The 24,739-nt window shown below is 50.5% G+C and overlaps 5 protein-coding genes across 5 annotated transcripts; 2 read left to right on the plus strand and 3 right to left on the minus strand.

Annotated features, from left to right (window-relative positions):
• Nucleotides 1-65: 65 nt before the first annotated feature.
• Nucleotides 66-8,964, plus strand: ALTATR162_LOCUS1227 (uncharacterized protein; the record flags this gene model as incomplete). Its single annotated transcript, XM_043308822.1, has 11 exons — nt 66-215; nt 268-365; nt 626-1,757; nt 1,817-2,504; nt 2,570-3,093; nt 4,691-5,256; nt 6,472-7,084; nt 7,135-7,239; nt 7,289-8,221; nt 8,272-8,710; nt 8,765-8,964. 11 exons carry the CDS (start codon nt 66-68, stop codon nt 8,962-8,964), a joined length of 5,448 nt encoding a protein of 1,815 aa, XP_043164757.1.
• A 997-nt stretch (nt 8,965-9,961) lies between these two features.
• Nucleotides 9,962-11,428, minus strand: ALTATR162_LOCUS1228 (uncharacterized protein; the record flags this gene model as incomplete). Its single annotated transcript, XM_043308823.1, has 1 exon — nt 9,962-11,428. One exon carries the CDS (start codon nt 11,426-11,428, stop codon nt 9,962-9,964), a length of 1,467 nt encoding a protein of 488 aa, XP_043164758.1.
• An 876-nt stretch (nt 11,429-12,304) lies between these two features.
• On the minus strand, nt 12,305-14,064 carry ALTATR162_LOCUS1229 (uncharacterized protein; the record flags this gene model as incomplete). The annotated part of the gene is made up of 3 exons (XM_043308824.1): nt 12,305-12,717; nt 12,767-13,466; nt 13,513-14,064. The coding sequence occupies 3 exons, from the start codon at nt 14,062-14,064 to the stop codon at nt 12,305-12,307; spliced, it is 1,665 nt and encodes a 554-aa protein (XP_043164759.1).
• A 2,159-nt stretch (nt 14,065-16,223) lies between these two features.
• Nucleotides 16,224-19,400, plus strand: ALTATR162_LOCUS1230 (uncharacterized protein; the record flags this gene model as incomplete). Its single annotated transcript, XM_043308825.1, has 4 exons — nt 16,224-16,975; nt 17,027-17,104; nt 18,532-18,856; nt 19,173-19,400. The coding sequence occupies 4 exons, from the start codon at nt 16,224-16,226 to the stop codon at nt 19,398-19,400; spliced, it is 1,383 nt and encodes a 460-aa protein (XP_043164760.1).
• A 2,595-nt stretch (nt 19,401-21,995) lies between these two features.
• On the minus strand, nt 21,996-23,100 carry ALTATR162_LOCUS1231 (uncharacterized protein; the record flags this gene model as incomplete). Its single annotated transcript, XM_043308826.1, has 2 exons — nt 21,996-22,691; nt 22,750-23,100. The coding sequence occupies 2 exons, from the start codon at nt 23,098-23,100 to the stop codon at nt 21,996-21,998; spliced, it is 1,047 nt and encodes a 348-aa protein (XP_043164761.1).
• Between the last annotated feature and the right edge of the window lie 1,639 nt (nt 23,101-24,739).

Raw genomic sequence — 24,739 nt, forward strand, 5'->3', positions numbered from 1 at the left:
CTAATAGCCTCACCTCCGCTTCTGTATAACGCGTACCAGACTGTCGCACCTCAACCCGCACAATCATGGCGTCGAAGAGAAAGGCAACTGCGATGGCGCCCGAGGACGAAGACCCAATAGATCCCTCCGACGAGCTCATGTTCCTCTGCTTGGGAGGCGGTAATGAGGTCGGTCGGTCGTGTCACATCATCCAGTACAAGGGCAAGACAGTCATGGTGCGCATACAGGACTGGAATATTGTACCGCGACCATGCTAATGCCGAACAGCTTGATGCCGGTATGCATCCCGCACACGAAGGCTTGTCGGCAATGCCATTCTACGATGACTTCGATCTTAGCACTGTAGACGTGCTACTAATTTCACAGTATGTATACGCGCGTCTTGCTTGTCATGGTAGTTGGGGTTCGGCGCATCACTGGAGTCGGACCATGAGCGCGCAAAGGGCACTCGCAGTTCAGCGACTTGTATATCACTATGAATGGAATATTATTTGCTTCCTCTCCGCTCGACTTCGATGATGTGCCCCTCCCTGGTTCCCACCAATGTATCTACCACTTTGGGCGCTTCTTCCTGACTCGTCCCTGAGTCTTCTAGCCATCGTCCATCATGCTGACATTAGGCTAGTTTTCACGTCGACCATGCCGCCTCTCTACCTTACGTGCTTGCGAAGACCAACTTCAAGGGTCGTGTATTCATGACACATCCGACCAAGGCCATCTACAAATGGCTGATTCAAGATTCCGTCCGTGTCGGTAACATGTCGAGCAATTCCGAGACCAAGATCCAAATGTACACCGAGGCGGACCATCTCAACACGTATCCCATGATTGAGTCGATCGACTTTTATACTACACACACTGTCTCTGGTGTGCGGATAACACCATACCCTGCCGGCCACGTCCTTGGAGCAGCCATGTTTCTCATGGAGATTGCAGGCTTGAAAATATTATTCACTGGTGACTACTCGCGAGAAGATGACCGACATTTGGTATCAGCGTCAGTACCACCAGGCGTCAAGATCGATGTACTCATTACTGAATCAACATTCGGTATCTCGATGCATACGCCACGTGTCGAGCGAGAGGCACAGCTCATGAAGGCCATCACCGACGTCCTCAACCGCGGTGGCCGAGCTCTGCTTCCAGTTTTCGCTCTAGGCCGAGCCCAGGAACTTCTTCTCATTCTCGACGAGTACTGGAGTAAGCATCCAGAGGTCCAGAAGATACCCATCTACTACAACTCCAGCTTAGCACGGAAGTGTATGCAGGTCTACCAAACGTACGTCTCCGCCATGAACGACAACATCAAACGCCTCTTTGCCGAACGCATGGCCGAAGCTGAAGCCGCAGGAGATACTGGCCGGCGTGGAGCTTGGGACTTCAAGTTTGTCCGCTCACTCAAGAGTCTGGAACGATTCGACGATCTGGGTGGATGTGTTATGCTTGCCTCGCCAGGTATGATGCAGTCCGGTACATCGCGTGAGCTGCTGGAGCGATGGGCACCCGACCCAAGGAACGGTGTAATCATCACTGGTTACTCCGTCGAGGGAACTATGGCGAAGCAAATCGTTCACGAGCCAGATCAGATCCCGGCAATCATGACCAGAGCCAGTAACTCAGCGCGACGACCAGGCCAGAGGGAGAATGAGCAGACTATGATACCCCGACGATGCACAGTCCAGGAGTACAGTTTCGCGGCACATGTTGACGGAAAAGAAAACATGGAGTTTGTACAAGAAGTTGCTGCTCCTGTTGTTGTAAGTTCAGCTCTTGCTCAGCATTGACGGTGAAGAAGCATATACTGATCAAAGTTTAGATTCTTGTTCACGGCGAGAAGGGTAACATGACTCGTTTGAAGTCCAAACTTCTCTCCTTCAACGCTCAGAAAGCCGTCCCCACGAAAATCTACTCGCCAGCCAACTGCGAGGAACTTCGCATTCCTTTCAAGACCGACAAGATCGCCAAGGTAGTTGGAAAGCTGGCGTCTATAGCTCCACCTCTGCCTCGTTCTTTGACTCCCAACGGCGGTGAAAGTGGGGATGCTGGAGAGGACCAAGAAGGGGAGAAGGTGGACATGATCAGTGGTGTCCTCATTCAAAACGACTTCAAAATTTCTCTGATGGCACCCGAAGACCTGAAGGAATACGCTGGTCTAACCACAACTACCATTTTATGTCGTCAGCACCTCACCTTGTCAGCCGCTGGCGTCGACCTTATACGATGGGCTCTCGAAGGAACCTTTGGCGCTATCAAAGAGAGCAGTCTCACCGATGCTGCCGTTGACGGCAAGGTGAATGGCAACGGCACAACCCACAAGGAAGAAGCAGACGAAGAGGTCAGTCGAACAGAAACAAAGTTCACAGTAATGGACTGCGTGAACGTCTTGATCAAAAACGGAGGAAGAGTAGAAGTAGAATGGGAAGGCAACGTAATCAACGATGGTATCGCCGACGCCGTCCTCGCTGTCCTCTTCACAGTCGAATCCTCACCAGCAGCTGTTCGACGTAAGTCACTCTCCCTACTTACCCAAAAATCCTTTATCAAGACTTACGCTGACAAAACATGCTAGAATCCTCAAAACAACACTCTCACACGCATACCTCTCCACCCAAAGAAGAGGACGATATACCCACCACAAAACTGAGCCATCGCTTTAAAAACTCTCATCCACATCGCACTACAGACCCCTCCACCCGCCTCGCCCGCCTCTTCCTCTTCCTAGAAGCTCAATTCGGCGAAGAAGCAGTTCGTCCCATCACCTTGCCTCGCAACAGCACTACAACCGCTACTGCAAACGGAACTCCCGCAGCTAACCCGGACTCCATGGATACCTCCACCCCGGATGACACCAAACCATCAGAGCCTTTTAGCGTCGCCGCTCTTCCCCCGCCCATCTCACCAGATGATCAGTTATCCGCAGAAGACAAGGCAGAGTTGAAAAGACTGCATAATCTGGGTATACCTGTTCCGGGCGTGGAGATTAAGTTTGATAAGTGGGTTGCGAAGGTTTGGTTGGAGGATTTGGATGTGGAGTGTGGGAACAATGCACTTAGGGCGAGGGTCAAGGCTGTGGTTGAGAGGGGAGTGGAGACGGTTAGTGGGTTGTGGCGGTAGACTGGATTTGTGGGGAAAAGTAACGAGATTTTTGTGGGTAAGAACATGGGTGAGAGGGAGGGCTGGAGTTCACTTCAAGGATCCGAGTTAGGGTGGTGTCCTTCTGTTACTTGCATTGTTTTCGAGAGGATATGTGCTGTGTCCATGTGTAGTGAGGAATTTCGAAGATGGTGTTAGAATTCGCACTTCTGAGTCTCATGTTGCTATGAAATGCTGTGACGCTGGAGAGTAAACATGGCGATACATTGTATGCTTTTCTTGTCTTATCTACAGAAAACTTAACATCATTCCAGTAGGTGTGGAAGCTTCGAAATGCAGCTCCAAACGACTGCGGAAATGGAGAGTAGTCTGGAAAGATTTTGTATCAGGTCCGCATTGTTTGATGTTGGTACCGGCGAAGAGAAGACCGTGGCATGGTCATGACGCAGCCTGAAATTAACATACTGCTAAAAGATAATGTGGAGACCCGAAAATGGTGAAAGTGCCCAAGCTTTGAGGTTGAGGAAGTTAAATGCCGCGTCCGGAGAAGTTGCATAACGGGGTACAGCGTTCGGCTCACTATCACAGTATCGTATTGAAAAGCATTCAGTTTCTTCTCGCTCAATTGGATAGGATGGTGCCTGGATACCGTGTGCACTTCTTCTCCCGGAAAGAATACCTCGAAGACTTCACGAGAGCGAAGCGATGCCTATCGCTGCAGGACAAATACTGCTGCTGACGCTACTAGTAGATGTGAGAAAAACCATATATTTCCTTTTGATGGAACGAACCCTTTGGTTCGATACACAGGGCGCTTGCAAGTCTGTCTACTATTCTAAGCCTGAAACGCGTTCGTGAAATGCCAGGCACCTGCGGGCATTGTCGCGTCGCGGGTCCGAGTTTCGGAATTGTGGCGGTGCAATGGCCCTTCCTTTTCGGAAGCACTGCCCTTGCTTGCAAACCTTGTTGTGTTGAAGGCGAACAAAGGCATATACACTATACCAAAAACGCCTTGAACGTGTAAAGTTGTTGTCGGCAAATATTCTGCGATAGTTTACCAAGTCCAACTGCATACCGCAATGCCTGCCTTACCGGCCCGGCGGCATCTCTAAGGGTCAAGCCTCAGCGCTAAACCCACCTGGCCCCCCTCGCTCCAGCCACAATCGTCACAGCGCATGGGTCTCTCAACTACGCGGATCCATGCCATGGCAGATAGCTACCCCCCAGCCATCTGATGGGGGGCCGCGATAGACTACCGCACCCTTGCTGCGGAAGGCCTTGGGCGCCTGTTGCAGCTGCCTTGTGCTCTTCTCCAACTTGATCTGTGGCTGTGACTACTTGGACTGCTAATCTCTTTGTACTGTGTTGTGTGGTACGTACCGCAGCCAGCCTCCAACTGATTTGGACATACAGCTTCTTGGTGATATAGCTTACGGTAGCTTCTTAGGTTGTGCTTTGAGGAAAGCAGACGCTCTTTTGGCAGCACTGAAGGAGTACTTGGGAGAAGGACGGTATCGTGGCTTTGGAAGCTTATCATGGAGGTATGCATACAGCTCAACCCTCCCATCTGATATCGAACCAGCTAACCTTTTTCTAGAACACTACTACTGCATCATACAGTGACTCTCCAGCACACGCGCGAAGCACATCACCCGCACAACACGTATCACCAAGTTCCTCAGACTCCTCAGCGACGATAAAGCCATTACCCGCAATACTACACACGCCTCCTCCTTATGCAGAGGATGAGCCATATCGCGATGAGCCACCAACACCATCACAAGCAATGTCCTCGACGCGTCAAACCACACCACCCGCATATCATGGCCAGTCTCAACACAATCTGAGTTACCAACCGTACACAGACTCACCACCACACACCCCAATCGCCGACGACGTACCTCTCGCCCACCTCATCTCCACACATGCCTACACGCAGCAGTCAACGGAAAGCTCTTACCACCCTGGCGACGCATTCTACCCGGCCGACGCACCACCACCATACGCAATCGCTGTCCGACAATCGTATCGTGACACACTCATTCAATTTATACCCAGCAGCCACCACGACCCTCGAGTTGCAGAAGACGAGGAAAGTCAGCTGGGCATAGACGTGACAAGACCGGACGATGTGCGGTATTCAATTGAGAAGATTGTTGCCATGTTTGTCGTTGCGGTGATGTTGTTGGTTGTGTCGGGGGTGCTTGGTTGGCTGGCGTTGGGGAATATGTGATGCGAGGGAACGGAAGTGAGATGAGAGTCAGTTGGGGTTCAGGAATGGGTACAGGACTAGGGGTGGATATGATACACACGCGAACTATTCTCGCGACCACTTTGGATATGATGGCAGTGGAAACTTATTGAGGGTTTCGCGTTGGATACAAGGATTTCGAATAGAATTATGGAAGAGGCTTTTTTTTCCACCTAAATTCATGTATTGGAGAAAAAAAAAGATGATCTGGTCATATGTGCATAATTAGACGCCAGCATCACAGGTACCTGCATTAGATCAACATACAGAGTTGCTGGACAGCGTTGTGTTGCCTGTTTTAGCATTAATACTTTGGACTGCGATGGACGCTAGCTTACCACAACCAAACAAATCGTGTTCCAATATTAGACACCAGCCTTATGGACCCTGGTGGGGAGCTTTACCAAGTTTAGTGGGTCCGCATGGGTATCGGAACAAGGCAATGCGAAAACCGAATTGCAAACTGCGTAGAGAGATGAAGCTTTATGTTCTTGTGCAACTCTAGCCAACCCATTGCTCGCATAGGGAAAGCTATCCGTCATGTGTAGCCTGAGGCATCTAGAGTGCTGATGTGAGCAGTGTGCAGCGGAGACCCACACAAGCTCGGGCTTGTAAGGCGGTAGGACTGTTGATGGGATGGTTAGGCCACCAGAGGGAAATGGCATCCTGCAGGATCAAGCTTTGGAGAGTTCTTCCTGTCGAGCACGTGGTGACTTTGGTAAAGCATCCTCCAGGAATACAGTACGGTGAGAACCGGGGTACCGCTAAAAGAATGTTGGAAACCGCTGAACAGGCGGGATAGTGTTTGGCAGCGGCTTGACGTGGCTGGTTCTGAGCGATTCAATTAGTGTGTGGCGTCGCTGTAGTGCTCTAGGATGTTGACCGGCGGAGGATGACCCGCTATTGTGTACAATTCACCCCGCCGCGTCAATTTCGCCAGCAAGCGCCCTGGCCGGGAACGGGCAACGAAGTGATCTCGCGCCTTGTATCTGCCGTGTCAAGCTTCGAGGATACAAAGCCCGTCATCAAGCATCCTCAGCCAATTCCTCGGGGACTGTGCCGCACCCCCAGTTGGCGGGTTTTCCCTCACACAGCCTTGCAGCTTGCTCCGTTTGGACAGTGCCCAGCTTGCTGTCAGCCGCAGCAGCACCTCTCCCAAATATCCTTGATCGCACCCCACCTGCTGAATCTCAGCCCTCTCCCTCTCTCAGTCTCATGAATTCCATGAACACCCGTTTCAAGAACCTAGTGGGTTCGAAACGAAAGAGTTCCTCACACAACCCGTCACCCGCTCCCCAAGGCAATCCCGCCCCAACCGGCCAGCAACGACCGACGTCGCTTTCGCCTCAGGCCTCAAACTCGAGCAGCTCGTCGCTCCCCATGAACCCCCAAAACCCCATGGGCCGCCCACCCTCATACACATACGCCCCTCCTGGTGGGCTCGGTGCGCCCCAACAACAACACGGCCGACCTGCGAGCCCTCTACCACCCATCAACACGGGCGCGCCTGGCTACCCTCCTCAACAAACGCCCATGGGCTACCCACCGCAGGGTGGCCCGCCTGGCTATCCTGCCCAAGGACCGCCAGGAGCTGGACAGTACGGCCAGGGCTACGGTGCACCACCGCCTGGAGCTCCTGCCCCTCATGGTCCGCCCGCAACATACAACAGGCCCTCGGGCATGGCAGAAGTAGCCGGTGAAGGTCGCTCCAAGGCCCAACTCATTGTTGGTATCGACTTTGTGAGTAGCCCCAGGCAGCACGAGGCGCAGCAGCTAATCAACCCGAACAGGGCACCACCTTCTCTGGTGTCGCATTCGCCTTTGCTACCAACACCGAGGCCAAGGAAGACATCATCACCGAATGGCCTGGCGCGGGTAACCAGACAAAGCAAAAGGTACGCTGGACCATTACGCCAACATGCCATGGCTAACAACGCATCGTAGATTCCTACCGTGCTCTACTACGATCAGTACCAGAAGGTGGTAGGATGGGGCCCTGACATCGCCGATGCTTTGGCCCCCACGGGCTACCCCAAGCCTGGTGTGCAAAAGGTCGAGTGGTTCAAGCTGCAGCTCATGCTGTCTGGAAACACATACATCGACCCCATCAACCTCCCACCGCTACCTCCAGGCAAGTCTGAGATCGATGTCGCCGCCGACTACCTCTTCCACCTGCGCCAGGCGATGCGCAACCAGCTGCAAAAGACGCTTGGTGAGGTGTTCAATCGAGAAGAGCGCAACATCAGATACTACCTCACGGTACCTGCTATCTGGAACGATGCTGGAAAGGCTGCAACGCGCGCGGCTGCCATCCAGGCTGGTTTCCTGCGGGACGAAAACGACAACAGACTGACCCTCATTACTGAGCCCGAAGCTGCCGCCATGTTCTGTTCAAAGACCGGTCTACTCAACCTCAAGATACACGATGCCGTTCTCATTGTCGACTGCGGTGGTGGTACCGTCGATTTGATCGCCTACGAAGTTGAAGAAGAACAGCCCTTCTCCGTCGCCGAGTGCACAGCTGGATCCGGAGATTCATGCGGTTCCACTGCCCTCAACCGCAACTTCAGCAACATTTTGCGAGCCAAGATCAGGAAGATGAAACTACCAGATGGTTCCAAGACAGCTGGCAAGGTGTACGCCAAGTGTATTATGGACTTTGAGAACAGGATAAAGGCCGACTTCCGAAACAATGGTCAGAAATGGGCTGTCGACGTTGGTATCGAGGCAGAGTTCCCTGAAGCTGGCATCGAGGAAGGATACATGACTTTCACAAACGAGGAGATTCTACAGTGCTTTGAGCCTGTAGTAAACCGTATTCTCGAGCTCGTCAGGAATCAGATTATTGCCATTCAGGCACAGAACAGGTCATTGCAGGTAAGCAACATGACGTCGAAGCAATTCACGCCCAGTGCTAACTAGTACAGAACGTCCTAGTCGTCGGTGGTTTTGGTGCTTCCGAATATCTCTTCCAACAAATCAAACTCCACGTCCCACCTCAATTCCAGTCAAAGGTTGTCCGCCCCATGGACTCCGTCGCCGCCATCGTCAAAGGAGCTGTCACAGCCGGTATCACTGAGCGTATTGTCACACACCGTGTTGCACGTAGGCATTACCTAATGGCTACCCTTCAGCCCTTCAAGGAAGGTCACCACCCCGAACAGTACCGTGTCCCGTCTCTCGACGGAAAAGATCGCTGCAAGTACACACGTCAAATTTTTGTGCAAAAGGGTCAAAGAGTCAAGATTGGCGAACCGGTCAAGGTCTCGTTCTTCAGACAAGTCGCGCCTGGTGCTACACTCATGTACGAGGATATACTATATGCTTGCGACGACGACGTCTGCCCGGAGTACACTAAGGATCCTCGTAAGTTGCAAGAAATTATCCAGCGTAAAAACTACGTTATTAATAGTAAACTAGGCATCAAGGAAGTCGTAACACTCACTTCAGACCTCTCACGCAAAAACCTCGAAAAGGACTTTGAGCGCATGGATACGCCTCAAGGTACTTTCTACCGTGTCTACTTTGACATTTACCTTACGCTTGATGGATCGGAGTTCAATGCCGAGTTGGTTTGTCAGGGTGAAGTTATGGGCAGGTGTACTGCGCGATTTAGGTAGATTGTGGGTTGGTAATGTGTGGAATGCCCGTAAAAGTTTACCCGACTGGTTTGTTAATCTGGTGGAAAGACCAGACTTTTGGGCATCTTATCTAAATATCGGCAGGATGTATGCGCTAGATGGGGACACGATTGCGATTCTCTCTGTCTCCTGCGCGGATGCTTATCTTTCTGTTGGCTTTTTTACGATCTGGTTGACAGCGATTGATGATGTTATCTATATAAGCATACCCCTCAAACGTTTCAATGGCAAAATCTTTTTATTGTTATACACCAACACTCTTTCTATTGGAATGACTACGCTCTCTTGGATTCACTGCCTTTTCTTGAGATCTCGCTAGCGATGCGAAGATGCTACTACTGTCAAAATGTCGTCAGTGTTTTACCCCGATCGCATTGCAAGAGCGTAACCTTACCCTGGTTAGCGATGTTGGTAGGGTCAACATTGTTGACAGCATTCTCAGAGGCTGGTACGATGTTGCTAGCAGATGCGCTCGTCGAGGAGGAATTAGACGGCGAGGTATCGGCATCGCTGGTGAGCGAAGGTGTGCTGGTGCCCGGTGTCTATAACAGTGAAATCTCCAGAGAAGTTTGCGAAGAGCGATTGGTTGATTGACTCGCTTTCTGAATGGGAACAAGCAGGAGACGTGGCATCTGTGTGTAGATCCATGTTGCCAGCAAGGTATCCATCCAGAATTTCATCATTGTCTTGCGCGTCTGGAGGTACCGATGGTATCGCATCCTCGTAGTATCCAAGACTAGGATGAGTGACTCCCGAGAAAGAGTCTACGGACGAACTGCAGAGTGGCGTGCCACGGATTACAGGGGGTTCCTGATCTGACAAGTCTAACGACAGTGAATCGTCGTTACCATCAATTTCTCTATCAGCGTCTTCATGGTAGTCATAGTGGCAGTTGCGATCATCTTCATGCGTAGATGAACCTATCGAGAACCTTGAGTCGATGGAGGATCGACGCTAAGCTTCGATAACTTCGGATTCACTGTCTGAGATGGAGAAGCGTTCTTTCTGTCGGGAGTGCCTCTGTGATGGTGAAGTCATCTAAGGAGAATCGACGGGATGCTGGAACTGCTTCTGGAACACCATCTGAAATTTCATCTGGTATACTGCCTTTAGTTACCGGGTAGTCTGAAGACGGTGAAGCTGAAGTGGCGCTTTCTAGAGGGAACCGTCGAGATACTGGACCAGCTTCTGGAACGCCGTCTGGGATACTAACTTCAGTTTTCGCGTAGTTCCGACAACTGGATGATGATGAAGCTAAAGCAGGCCCTGGAGGAATCTTCATAGTACCAAGATTTGGCCAGAGAAGATAACCTTTACATTGCACGGGAGGGGGTAAGCATGGCATGCCAATCATCGAAGGTTGTTTCCCTGTGCCACGTAAAGGCGGAGGACGGGGTTCATCCATGGCATCACTGATATGCGTTGGAAGTTGAGGACTAGCTACCAGAGAAATGTCATGAGGCTGGTGAGTGCAAGACTTTCTCTTCGCGTTTCCTGGTGGAATTGTTCGTTGCTGTGGCTTGGGAAACGGAGAATCTGGACGCGTTGGATGGCGCATCGATTGTTCACGAGGGGCTTCGATCGTGCGATCAGTCTGTTCGAGTACCTTCTCTGATATGGTGTTTCCAAGCTGTACTGTCCTTACTGCTCGTTTCGCATTCTCAGCGATCTCATAAAGGCTCACACCATGAGTTTGCTTAGGTACGTGGTATGAACCTGCCTCGCCACCAGGGTGGTGCCTGAGACAGGAGTCTTCCCGGGTGTATCGTCGCGGACGTGGATGGGCTCGGTAACGGATAGCGTTCGAACGCTGGAGTAGTACCACAGCCGGAGGGGACGGCTGCATCAAAGCTCCATCTTCAGCCACAATCTTACCGGGAGCATCAGGTAGGCCCTCCTTTGCAACCAGCGGGTCATCAACAGTTGTCGTTGGTAATGCTGACTGAAAGCGTACTGCTCTACGAGCCTCAGCAAAGAAAGAAAAGACCACAGTAGCTACTTGTGGCATACAAAACTGCCCATTCTCTTTGTATCCATATTCGGCGCCACGGGTTCCAGTGCACTCTCCAGCGGCGCCTGGAGCCATTACCATACTGTCCGGTGAGCGTTGGGGTTGTTGGGCGGAGTCTCGACGAGACATCGTTATTTCCATGTCCACATCCTCGCGGAACATGGAGACTCCGGTAGGATATTTAGCATATCGGGGTTGACGACGAGGATAGATACGCACAAACTGGCTCTGTTGATTTTCGGGGACTAGAGCAAGGATAGCTTCGATGTCGTGGCAAGCGCAACGGGGGTTCTCCGTATGTTTGTGTTCGCGCATTTGCGCGTATGTCAGCATTTTCAGGCCAGTGACATAGGGTTTGGAAGTTGTAGTGCTGTTTGGGTTCTCAAGACGCTCGTGCTTGTGTATCTTCGTAAACTTTAGCAGTTCTATCATGATGTCTGGAGTTTTGAGCTTTCCCGAGGTTGTTGTTCAGTGTTTGACGAGACCGTGAGTTGTGAATTGGTAGTTCAGTGTCTCGACAGGAAGTCTTGTTGAAGGATGTACTGAGAAGTGGTACAACACGGTTGTCTCCGCTTTGGTGGATGCTGATGTGTTTCTCAGGAATATCTGAGTGATCCTTCTCTTATGCTACGGGACGATTCCAGCGATGTCTGCGAACATTTCCAGTATGCTTCTATGAATAGACGTGGCGGCCCATATTGAGTACAATATCTGACACTGTGAACGTATTGCGAATGGTTGAGAAGCAATTAGATGAGTCTAATATAGTTGTGTGCTAGTATATATGGCGGCTGGCGTTATGTGAAAGCCGTAAAGCCAGGATAGCGTGCAGACATCTTCGTTCCTTTCCGCATTGCAACAGGATAGTAGCGGGCTGAACGATATGAATCTGACGTACGTCGAGAACTCAGTATGTAATGAAATGAGACAAGTTTTTTTTAGTTTATAGTGGGAACACTACACGCCTTATTTCTCATGAAAGCCGAATACTCTTACAATGGACTTTGTAGCATGCATTCCGTTGATGATATGTGAGAACGTATATGTAGCATTTCGTATCGTATTTATACTCCGTCCTGGGAGTGGAACTCATCGTATTCCGCTGTCTCTCGATCGTCTCGCAGCGATGAGACAACGGCGAGATCGAGTTCATATACATCAAGTGATGTTTAAGATATGAACAAAGTAGTTACCGGGTGAGTAATACAGGACATGTGGTATATGGCGAAAAAGGACAGACACCTTCCGCATTGCTTTCGAAAATTTCATACAAACAGCATGGGTATCATGTGCTCTTTTACAGGAAGCTTACGCCGGAAGATTATCAGCCTTACTGAGACGTCTGACACCCTCAGCTTTCCTCTCCTCCGCAAGGATGGAAGCGAATTTACTAGCTTTCCTAATCTGAGGTCCCTTCCAATAAAAGACGTAGATTGGTACGACGACCAAACACGACAAGCATGCCAAAACGGTTGTGGCATACTCGGACTTCTGAGGACTTGACGATGCAAGGTTGTTGTATAGAGGTATGGCGTACATGGCGGAGATACCAGCGAGGAAATCACGAGCGAACGCGTTACCACCGGTAGCGGAAGCCGAGTAGGGACCGTAAGCGGCAATCATGTAATCGACAGAGGAGTAGTAGATTGCAAAGTTTGCGAGTCCGACGAGGAATGAGAAGATCATTGGTGCTATCCAATGCGTTTGGGGCGGTCCCATACCTGTGCTGTATTAGATGAAGTTGAAGAAAAGACAGCGTAGTCAACTTACAGGTCCAGGCAAAACCAAACAATCCGATCGGCTCAAAGAGCGCAAGCAATAGAAGCGGCTTCAAACGTCGCTCTGGGGACATCCAGTCCGGACCATTCTTCTTGCGCAGGTGATCGTCGCGCCAGAACCAAGGCCAGTATAGGAAGTACGTGAAGAAGTAAGAGGCGTTAATCGGAATGAACGCCCAGGCTACTTGCAGTGTGCCGAATCCAAAGTTATTTGGGAAGGTAACGCTGAAAGCCTCCAGGAACGTGAAGATCAGAGCGTCGGAGAAACCAGAGAGTAGCGATAAGAACAATACGATTGGCTCACGAACGAACATCTCAAATGGTCGGAGCCAAATTTTCCCGGCTTCTTTGAGCGAGATTCGCGGCTTCTTGAGTTCATTTGGTCCATAAACGTTGGGGTCTTCGCCGGTTTCACGACGTCTCTTGGCCTCGCGGTCGATGAGAATGGTAGATCGGCTCTCAGGCATGAAGAAATGCACTGCTTGGACAGTAACACCAAAGATCAACTGAATCCAGAAATTCCACTGCCACGTGAGGTATTTTTCGATGGGGCCACCAATAACACCGCCGATAGACGTTCCGATCGTAGAAGACAATACGATGAAGCATAGAGGCCAGTGCTGTGTCTCTGGTTCATACATGTCGGCAATTAAACCAAGAGTAACACTACCTCCCGCTGTGGAGAGCCCACCCTGATCACAATTAGCGCTGGAAGTATTTGATACGGAAAAGACTTACAAGAGCTCTGCAAACCACAATGGTGCCGAAGTTGGGGGCCACAGAGCAAGGGATTTCCCAGATGTTGATGAGCAGCATGCTAAGCTGCAAGATTGGCCATCTGCCAAATTCTTCACTCCATGGCGCCCAAAGCTCGCAGCCAAAGGAATAGAAGACCAGATAGATCATCTGTCCAACGCGCGCTGCCTGTGTACTGATTCCGAAATGTTCGGAGATGGGGTTGACAGCACTGGGATACACCGACGTGTTGAAGTTCATAGAGATTTGGATTCCAGCAATGGAAGCCAAGTACATGGCCTTCTTCCATTTTGGCCAAGTGTATGCAAGCTTGTCCCAACACTCCCATTCTCGCAACTCGCGCTTTCCGTCTGGCCTAGGGACCATTGACGGATGACGGTTCCCTGAAGGGTCGACGGGAATATCGATTTGCGACTTCTCCTCGTCGCTCGTCTCGGCTGGCATGCTTGGTCGGCGCTCAGCATCGTCTTTCTCGGAGACTGGTCTTGAACCAGCTCGCGCGGGCGAAGGGTGCCTGGACTTGCGTTCCGTCATCGTAATGTGGGCTAGGGAGAGAAAGCTGGAGATGAGACTCGGGGTGCGGGTTGGAAGGCCCTCTTGAACCCTACAAAAGTCCACATTTGGCATCCACCTCCAGAATGACGTCTGAGTAGAAAGTTCGTAACGAAGAACGACTCTCCACTCAGAGAGGGTCCTGTCAGGGTGAGATCCATTGTTGTAAACCCTTGGCGCAGAATGTTAGCATAAAATTTGTCGTTGAGATCGGGGTGATAGATGCCATCGACGACAGGAGTGATGGAGTGTGTCTCGAGGTGGGCCTAGCTTGACAATGTCATGGTGCTCTTTGGCGGCTGTATCTTGTGGACCCAACTATGTGACGGCAAGCTTCGTCCATGGAGCGAAAAACTAGTAGTTACGTTCTTAATCCACTTCTTGCCGACGTGCGCGTACCTCCCGAAAGGCGAAACGTCCGTAGATCTCCATGCGGCTGAAGATAAGAATGGGTCAAGTGGGCCTAAACCCGCAAGTCTTAAGCAGCTAAAGAGGTCGCCCGGTAATGCTTGGCCTATTTGGCATCCTTGTGTTCATTATGAAAGTAAGCATACTCGCTTGAAAGCTGTTTTGATTCCCTTGTAAAGGGATATCGAAAAGTATCTTTAACACAGCGGTATCCGCGTGGTCAGCAGGATTTTAATGAGACAACGCGAAAATCTCTTTGTCGCCTCGACTTACGACATCTCAGGATGCGGTCTGGCAATTGATCCTCATGCCGTAGTCGTCCGATTGGGGCAAAGATGCAAGAGGCTCTGCGGGCAGGTGGGTGAAAACTCTTAGCTCGAATGGATGATATCATAATGCATGAACGCGAGATCCGCCGCGGTTCGCGACACCAACACCATCTCTCACGATGCGATCAAGGCGGTCTCGACCTAACGCTACATATACTCCCTAGAGTAAGTTACCCGATTTTTTTTTCAATTGCAATGCTGCATTAATTCTGTTCCCATTTCCATGCCTGCATATTTCCAAGGTTTACCATCTAGAAGCCGAGATGTATTCTACGCACGCAGCTCCTACCTGCACATCGATTGACATGACATCACGCACTAGCCTTTCTGAGTATTCCTTACTCGTATTGTGGTAGCCTACCCAACGCTCAGTGTGGCCTGTAGGAACAATAAGCCAAGCCTCCATTACCAGCAGACGAGGTTTCACTCAACAATGTGGATACAGTATTCTCTTCCATAGACGTGAAAGAGGATCCTATGCCCTTTTGTTTCGCAAACTTCTGGGACTCCGGTCTATACAGGAACAAGAACAATGTTACGATCAGTGTCTTGTGCCTCATTGAAGACAACGCTTACGCCGTCTGTCTCCTCATACTGTATCGTCATCTGCGCAGTAGTAAGAAGATAGCTCAAGGTCGTGCTGCTCTAAATGCTCATAGAATCTTCATAAGTGGACTCAATCCTGGAGCTGGCCATTACGGTGGCTAAGGTCGATAGCTATGTAGAGATTCTCACAAGTCTTTTCCATATTCTGGGCTTTACGATTGGAAAAAATGCGCTAAAGAGCGCCCTGAGCAAGCACCAACGTGTGAACTATGCGGTTTTGAATCATCGCAAGGACGACGTATCCTTGGCAATAACGATGATGTTCATAAAGAAGGAAGTAGTACTTTCGAAGCTCTCCACTCGTCGGAAGTTAGTTGATAATCATCATCCGACATTTGGAAGAACAAACCATCCAAAGCTGAGCACACAGCGGCGCAGTCAGTCGAGGCCCGGTGCATGAGTATCAGAGTACACTACTGGTTCGTCTGGCTTGCTGAACAACAACCTGACCAAATCCGACGATAGTAGGTACAATTGTCAAATCCTCTGCTCGAGGTCATATTGACGTTCTCATAAATCTCGTTGTTGGCTTCATAAACATCAGCCATATTGAAGAGCGAAGCCTGCGGCTGAAACGTTGCCAGCCTCGTGCGGGGTCAAGCCAGTACTTCAACCAGCCTATAACCAACCAGATACACCGAAAGTTTGCTTATCACATCTACATAGTTAATAAATACCTGGGCTTTGCCTTATCGAAACGCAGTATCAACACAACACCTTCATGTGTTTCCTGTCACCTTCGCGTTGGGTAGTGTCAACGTAGCGCTCCACTTAGAGACTCCACCATGCTACTGAGTCATGGCGGAGGGATCGATAGCACATCAAGGAACTGCGAGCGCCGACGGACTTCAGCCTGGTCACGACATCTTTCGCACACCACATAACGACTTGTTTTATGCTACAAAGCTTCACTCAGAGCTAGACCCCACTCAACATCAGATACGTCTTGTCAAACTCTGGCCTGGTACTGAAGACGATGTCATCGAATGCACGTTGCTCCCAGGCGTACCTTTGGTCGACAAGAAAGGGCAATACACGGCTCCATCGTATTGCGCAGGCTCCGCAAAGAACACCGAATCTATTATCCTCAACGGCAAGCCATTCAACGTATTCGCAAATCTGGCACATGCTCTGAGAGAAGTGCGCAACTTCTGGGCGAGCACACACGGCGATAGAGAATGCATATTGTGGATCGATCAAATCTCAATCAACCAGAGCGACATCAAAGAGAGATCACACCAGGTACGATTTATGCGAGAGATCTATCAGTATGCGGAACAAGTCCTTGTTTGTCTGTCGACTGAAAAGGTCGATCCGAGAGGAATGAACTGGCTTGTTGAGCTAGCTAGGGACGCTTCCTTTTGTCATCTTGTAACGAAATCGGAAGTGTATGACGACATACCGGACAATCAAGAATGTGCCGAATTCACAAAAGAAGACATCCGGATGCTTCTCAACAGACATGTCTACGCCAAAGCAGGAGATGAAGAGTTTTTCGAAGGTTGGCTTGCTTTCTACAAGGTCATTGAAGCACCGTGGTTCACTAGAGCGTGGGTCTTTCAAGAATTCATGGTCGCGGCGAATATTTACTTCATGTACAGTGGGACATTTGCATCCTGGAGGCTCCTTTATCCACTGTGGACGATCGTCTGCTCATGGGAATATTACAACCATCCTATGTTCGGGTCCCATACCGATGACCGCCCCGCCTATCAGAGTCTACATCGTACTTTCAGATACACTAGGCAGAGCGGATTGAAACCAGCTATGGACAGAGTGACATCCACAATCGACAGCAAAGTCCGCTGGCATGGAAAAAAGGACTTGATATCACTCCTTAGGCACTCCTGCCGCTGTAATGCTTCTGACTCCAGGGACAAAGTGTTTGCATTTATTGGTTTAGCAGATCCGGCTTATGGAATCTTGCCGGATTATACACATCCTATTGACCAAGTCCTAATCGATACGACGATCAAAATTATACAAACTGAGGGTAGTTTAGAGGTACTACGACTAGTCGCAGATACTCATCATCCGTGGCACAACAGTACCCTGCCGTCATGGGTTTTGGATGTGACGTGTAGAGAAGTTGCAAGGTCTATTCAACGCGGCTATCTAGACCAGGAAAAAAGCAGAGCTTTCATTTTAACATTGAACACGTCTCATGGTGCTTTGCAAGCTTTGCAGGTCGATGGCATCCTCCTAGATAGGCTGTTGGATAGTTCAACCTCTGGAGTGCCAGTGGATAGGTTTGTGGGGGATGGTTATTATTACGTATCTCCGAGGGGTTCTGCTGCGTTCTGCTCCAATCCTATCCAAAACAATGGTGAGATTTGGATCTTGAAGGGGTGCAGTTCTCCTCTAGTCTTGCGTGCTCATGGAAGATATGGATATACACTAGTGTCAAATGCGACAATGAGACCATTTGGTGCGGAGAAGTCGTTGAAATGGGCGAAAGAAAGATCTGGAGGATGGCAGGGCATAAATATAGTCTGAGCAAAGCATTCATTGGAGATTCATTTCTAATGATACAAGACTCTGTGACCTCAAGCTTGACTCGAGATTCGCACCAAATCTGCAACATCTACCAAGACGCGGCAATACATGTCGATCGTAATTACAAGTGCCTATCATCACAATATCTCATCCATCAGCGTATCATACACTGTACGATCACGATGATTCATACTATCTTCATCGTTGTACATCAGCATCTTACCACGTAGGCCTTCATCGATTACACAAGAACTTGCCTATGGAGATGTATAGAAACCAGATCAGAAAACGAACACAACATAGCAACCAACTCCAATCAGAGAACTTTGCCTGAAAGAAGACAATGAAGAGTATCAATCATTGTATCTTACACGATATTCGAGCGAACGGACAAAACCGGAATGCAAAGTCGCAGTTCTTATTCTCACACACACTATCTTACCGACTCTTGTAGACTCGGAGGGTACCAAACCAAACAGAGTGATGTACCAGCCTTGGCTTCCAATGCGATGCACGAGTACACCCATGATGGGATTGTGAGGGCCTACATCTCTACACAACCTCGGTGTACATCTGAGAGCCTTCCATCAGAGCATGATCTGGCTGCCAGTAAGTATGCTATCATGACAGACATACAGGAGCACGCAAGGTCGGACAGCATGAAGGTAAGTACTCCTTCCGCCGAGAACATGCGCATGAACTTGAACATGGTACCTGACTCGGTCTTCGCTGAGCTGTACGAACAACAACTCGATAGATACCATAGTTCAGAGGGCCATATTCATCAAGGATTTGCGCCAGCTGCAGGCTTCGCAGGTGATGAGCTGATCGCGCCTTCGGGCGGATACGTCGAAGAGGCAGATTGGAATGCGGATGTTGACGACGACGAGTCCTTGTTACCGAAATCTCCATGTCCCTCCCTGGTTCCCTTGTCGGTAAATCCAACAATGTGGGCGCTAAATTGGTAAAGATGATGGAAGAGGTGGAGGAATGGAACAAGGCACACACTGGCCCGGTTGAGCCGCTCGGAGTTAATACCTACACTGGCCCTACTACTGTAGAATTCTGTGTTGAGGTATTCAATCCCTTCACTGCTGGAGATCTGCACGGCAGATTTAATCCGTTGCCCAGAAGCTGATCTTCTGGCTGAGGTTGATAGTTTGGACTACTTCTCAAAAGAATATGTACGATCGGTTCGCCTTCAAGGTCAAGCAGCGCTAGTGTTATGCGGCTCCTTCAGACTGGTACTAGGAGGTCAACGTCCTTATCACAGCCATGGATAACGACGCCAACCACCTGGATCCGTGGCCGCCGCTCTCTGAGTGGCTTGCACTACTCCACGTCAGTGTGCAAGGTCCCGCTACGCGCATGCGCTCGAAGATCAAAAGCGTATTGTTGAAGAAGCTAGACGCGATGGCCAAGATGGAGATGGCAGAGAACAAAGCGGCTATCATAGAGCTGCTTGGGATTAGATGCTGATACTTTCCAGGCGTGAAATTAGCGGTGGATGTAGACTGCAAGAAGCGCAGAAGTCTGCTGCTCGGGATAATTTCCGAGTTCATATAATATTTGGTTGGTGAGTTTTCTAGGAGATGGTCTTGGGTGGACTAAGAAATGGAAGGATAAGTGGAGTCCGGAAGTAACATTGAAGTAGATGATGGAAATATTTCGATAAGACAAGAATGATGTTCGCGGTCAAATGTTTCTAATTGACGCGGACAGAATCAAGTGACACCATCGTACTGTTAGCATGAAGCTTCAATACCAACGAATCCGCACATACTCCTAGTCGTCACCGAACCCGTGCTCAGGCGATAGGTATCGTCAGATTGTATCGTAGCCGAGAATATCGCAAGTTGACGAATATCCGTTAAGCTGCGAGCACCCAGAGTGACATCAACACGATCACTTCCGACACAATCTATCGGCAAGACAACGTCACCAGTAGTCTTTCCCAGCTACTAAAGTACTCACCCAAACTTCCATATATTGAAGTTCCACCAAGGCTCGAGCGTTGAGATCAGGAGAGTGAAAGCAAGGCTACGGAACAAGCTCAAAGAAACCTCCGATGCGACAAACCAAGACGTCATTTTATCCAAAACCCGAGATCGCCCTTCGCCTAACCCATAGCTCCCGCAATCCAATAACTCCTGGCGAACTCCACCAACATTCCAACCCTATAACATTTCCAACTATCACACATCCTTGGCCTACGCAACTCCCGACGATCCCTTCCATCTCTACCTCATCTCATTTACATCATCCCGCCACGCATCACCCAAACTCATCCTTCGCCGCCAACGTGCAGCCTCGCTTGGATGATTTGGAACATGCATCCATGTGCCAAGCCCAGGAAGCGCAAACTTCCGAAGTACAAGGAATGTATTTGCTAGGATGTGATTGGTTGTGCGTTCAGCATTTTTTGAGTGAAAGAGTTGCGGGTAAATCAGGACCATGTCTTATCAACATGGAAAGTGTTGCAGATAGAGGCGTAAGGCGACAACTCATCTACGCCTGGTCTGGTTACCTTGAGGTTGGGCGAGAAGTGCGGAAATGTCGCATACCGCATTCCGCGGATAACCACGACGCTGATCATTCCAAGGTTGATCGCCATGGACCTTGCTCTGATCTTCGTTCGAGGTAATGGCAAATCTCAACCAGTGCCCCCTGATGGCAAACTTCGCGTCCTTACGCGAAGCCCTCGCTTCTTGATACCTGTTTCTATCATAGATGGTTTGTATCTCAGTGTTCGTCCAGACCGTTCTTTCCACAGGTGCACCTACACCAAAGGCAAACTAGCCCGTAACAACGTGGCACAAACAACACTACGGAAAGGCATAGCAAATCCCAACTGCCGCTGTTAGCTCAAAGAAAGAAAATCTTTACCGACACCGTAGGGCTGGACCAAGCCAGATGCCACATCTGCATGCAAAAACCCCGTTCAACGGACCAAAGCTGAGAGAAAGTAGTGACATTTATCCACGCTAACGTAGCTCTCCCGCACCCTTTAGCTTGCACGCTACATGTCTCCCATCAATTTCTGTGGCGCGTCTAGATCCGCTTCCTAGCGAAACGTGGAGAGCTGAAAAAGCAAGCTGGCGCGGCTAACGTGAGTAAAACATCTAATCGGTGTCAAGCAAACCCTATCCCGGTGACCACATTACCACTCGATTCAGCCTCACCGCGCACCCCGACAGTCCGTTTGCGGAGTTCAATGCACGAGTGTCTCAGCCCTACTTCATAGTGGTTACCAAGCCAAAAACCCATGTGGAACTACTGCATTAATAGCCTATCGTCACCAAGTGCTCACACCTCTGCTTAGTGGACGGGCTTGAGCAAATACTGTGTAAGTAAACTCACCGGCTGGCCTTGGTCATCAAGCATTGATGGGCGGTCTGGTAGTCTCTAGGCTAGCCACGCGGCAAGCAGATGGCGGCGGCCCTTCTTCTTGTTAGTGACCGCCGACCGGGCGGCAGGTAGATGTAACTTGATCTGGGCTGGGGTACGCGTACCCGAGACAAACTCTGACATGGTAAAGATCTGGATGGTATGAAGATCTTACCAGTTTAGCCGAGCGTGTATTCAGACACGGCACGGTAAACGACATGTTTGCGATGAGTGAAGCGCAGTTCGGCGAGGTGCTGATCAGTGGCAACTGTCCGAGATCCTGGAACACAATTGCAGGATAATGGAGTCGTGATGTGATTGTTGTTACATTAATGATTCTATGTAATCTTTCTGCTCACTGGAGCTTTGTGACAAAAGGGAATGCAAGAGGGTATATTTGTATGAACAGTATAATGAGACTTGTTGCACCCGTTGACCCAAACGCCTGGTAATGCTATTTTGTCGCACTCTGCGACTTGGAGTATGCTTGTGTGTTGCGCCATATGCAGAATTTGACAGATGCCGTGATAAGGGTGTACAGCAGGTGAGTCTGTGTTGCCGACTCATGGTCTAGAGCGGAATATGTCCCTTTTAGAACGCCGCTGAAATGAGAGATGCTGAAGGGAATTCTTTGTGTGCTGAACAAGAAATGATTGTGCTAGCAATGTATGAGATGCTCGTAGATTATCATCTGCGGAAGACGTTCATGAAGCTCTTGCGTTTGCTGACTCCTGGGGTGACAGGCCTGTCGGCAGGAACAGGTGGCGGCGCCGGGTGTGAGGTAGAGGGCTTCCTGCCGAACTTGGAGAGCAATGGCTCAGACTTCTTGCTCACAATTCTGCTGTCGTCAATCTTTTCGTTGACAGCTATTCCGGAATCGCGGGATGCATCATGAGAAACCTTGGAGGTGACGGCTGGTCTTGCACCATGGTCAGCTTTAGACAGACCACGAGAGAGCATATTGCTACTCTTTGCTTTTTGTGCGGATTTGCGCGAGCTCTTAGTCATGGCACGCTTGATGTTGCTGCCAGTCTCGTCGGCTTGCTGTCGCTCCAAGCGCTCGATCTCGCCCAAGACGGTCATGCCGTTCATGGCGAGGCTCTCTTCGGGGATGGGAACGAATTTGACTACGCCGCGATCTGGCGACACGCCGATGGACTCGGCCATGAATGTTTGAATCAGAGAGGCATTGCGCTTGTTGGTCGTGGGCTGCAATTGCACTGGCAGAGCATTGATGGTGAGCATGTAGGTGGGCTCAAAGGATCCACCGAGGAGCAGACACGCCGAATGGTTGACCGTTATCATGATGGAGGCTTCTGGCCTTTGGTAGCGCGTCGAGAGGTGGTGCGAGAGGTCGGTAACCAGGGTGTATTCGTCCTTGATCTGCGCCGGGTTAGTGATTTGCCCAAAGAGTGGAGCTCGGCGGAAAATAACAACTTACGATAACGTTTGTCCGCAGCTCGGCTACAATGGGCGCATCCTTGGTCACACGCTCGCGAGCCGACGACGCAATGCTGTCCTTGTATGAGAATTGGTCCTCGTAGAACTGCGCACGCGAACGGGAGGTCACGGGCCGTAAAGGGCCAACTCCATCGACGACAGGACTACGAGCGCGGTCATGAGAGTCAACCTCGATATTTTGAACTGACTGTGGCGACGATGCAAAAGAGAATTGCGAGGGCGAGGGCGAGAGTTGCTCTCCGACATTCTCCGGTGATAGTAGGGCAGTGCCTGCCTGTTTGGGAAATGCATTGGTGCCAGAGTACGTCGAGGTGGACGATGGGCGTGACATTTTTGTTTGGGTCAAGGTAGAGTTGTTGACCGAGTGGGGCATGACGGAGAGGAGCAAGATATGGCGGAAGTGAGGATATAAGAGTGACAACAAGGGTTGTCTGTTTGGGGAGCCGCGAACAAGTTATTCGCCTAGATATGGATAAAGACGTTGGTGCAACATGCAAGAGTGCAGATCCCGGCGCACTTGTCTATCTTGCAATGTGAGACGAGATCCGAATTGAGACGCAGTGGCGTTTGGTTATCAGGACACGGAACTTGGGGGGGAAGTCCGTGTATTGATTGACGGTGTGGAGTGGATGATGGTGCGGCAAGATAGTAAAGTGATGAGCGGCGGCTGTCGCTGGGCTTAAGAATGGATGACGATTGAAGCAAACACCCCGCAATTGCAAAAGGAAGTCGTTAGCCAGAGGAGATACAGGAGCTGGGCCCTGGGCAGACGACGGCGAACCACTATATGATAAATCTCCATAGCCAGGCGTCTGGTCCCAAAGGTTCGCCGCATGCCACAGTGCACCTCCAGCACCAAGCACTAAGCATCTCGGGTAGAGTGACAGGGGTGTGGCTCCATGTCCAGCATCACCTGCGCGCGGGCCAGCCGCCCGCCATGCAGTTTTGGGCACATGTGCACCATCGGACTGGGTATCTGACATTTGGCCTCGCTGAAGACGGCTGTGCGCTGCATCCTTATCTGGATGTGCGTCAAGCGTCGGCCACTCCATCATGGCTTTCGCATGGCATCAGCCATCATCACCTATCATCAGTCAGCCGTGTCTGCTCATCCATTTGCGCCACCACCCGTACCTGCCAGCTGCCACACTGCGCTTTGCTGACCCAACACGCGACTGCTGTTTGAAAATAGCACCGTCGACGGGGGAAAGGGCGACCCGTAGGCCAGTATTGGGCACCCCTAGTCCAAGACGTTGGCATCAATCTCAGCGACAACGCAACACCACTCAATCGAGGTTTGACGCTGCACTCCTAGCCTGCGCACTAACCCCATCCGCGGCCATGCTCCTACCCCGCCAAACCAAGCCTAGCCTGGAGCCGCTCCTCTTGGGAGGACGCTCCGGAGTTTCGACCTCTGTTTCGCCCTCTTGTGCCATGCCATGTCTTTGGTCTTCTTTTGCTGGTCTTTGTTCTGAGTTACGCGAGCGGGAAGAAGCAGTACCCGCCCTACCCTACCTGGGGCCGCCCTCCTTGCACGGCATGACAGTGGTGACTGGAACATGCTGTGGCCAGATGCCTAGGTACTACCTCCGCAGTCCGGAGCGAAGCCGAGCGAAGCCATAACAGACTCCATCGCCGACACGTTACTCACAAGTGCGTATGCCATCCAGATCGAGACAGGCACAAGACCGCACGAGTCACCAGCCAGTCACTGAAACAGCCATGGGCAACAATCCTTCAATCGTGACATGGACTTTCAAATAATCCCCTGTGTAAAAGGACGGGAGATAAACAGCTGATGCAGGTACTAGTTCCTGGTCCATCTCAGAGTCTCGACCCCAAGGCGACAGGACCTAGCAATCTCCACTTATATTCAATGGATAGTACCTTGATAACAATTACAAGCAATTGTTCCTTCGCTGCGTAAGGAGTTGGACCATCGCATATAGCTAACCGCCCAACTTTGCGCC

This window comes from Alternaria atra (genome assembly GCF_907166805.1).
Source record: "Alternaria atra isolate CS162 genome assembly, contig: 21, whole genome shotgun sequence".
Classification (NCBI taxonomy): Eukaryota; Fungi; Ascomycota; class Dothideomycetes; order Pleosporales; family Pleosporaceae; genus Alternaria; species Alternaria atra.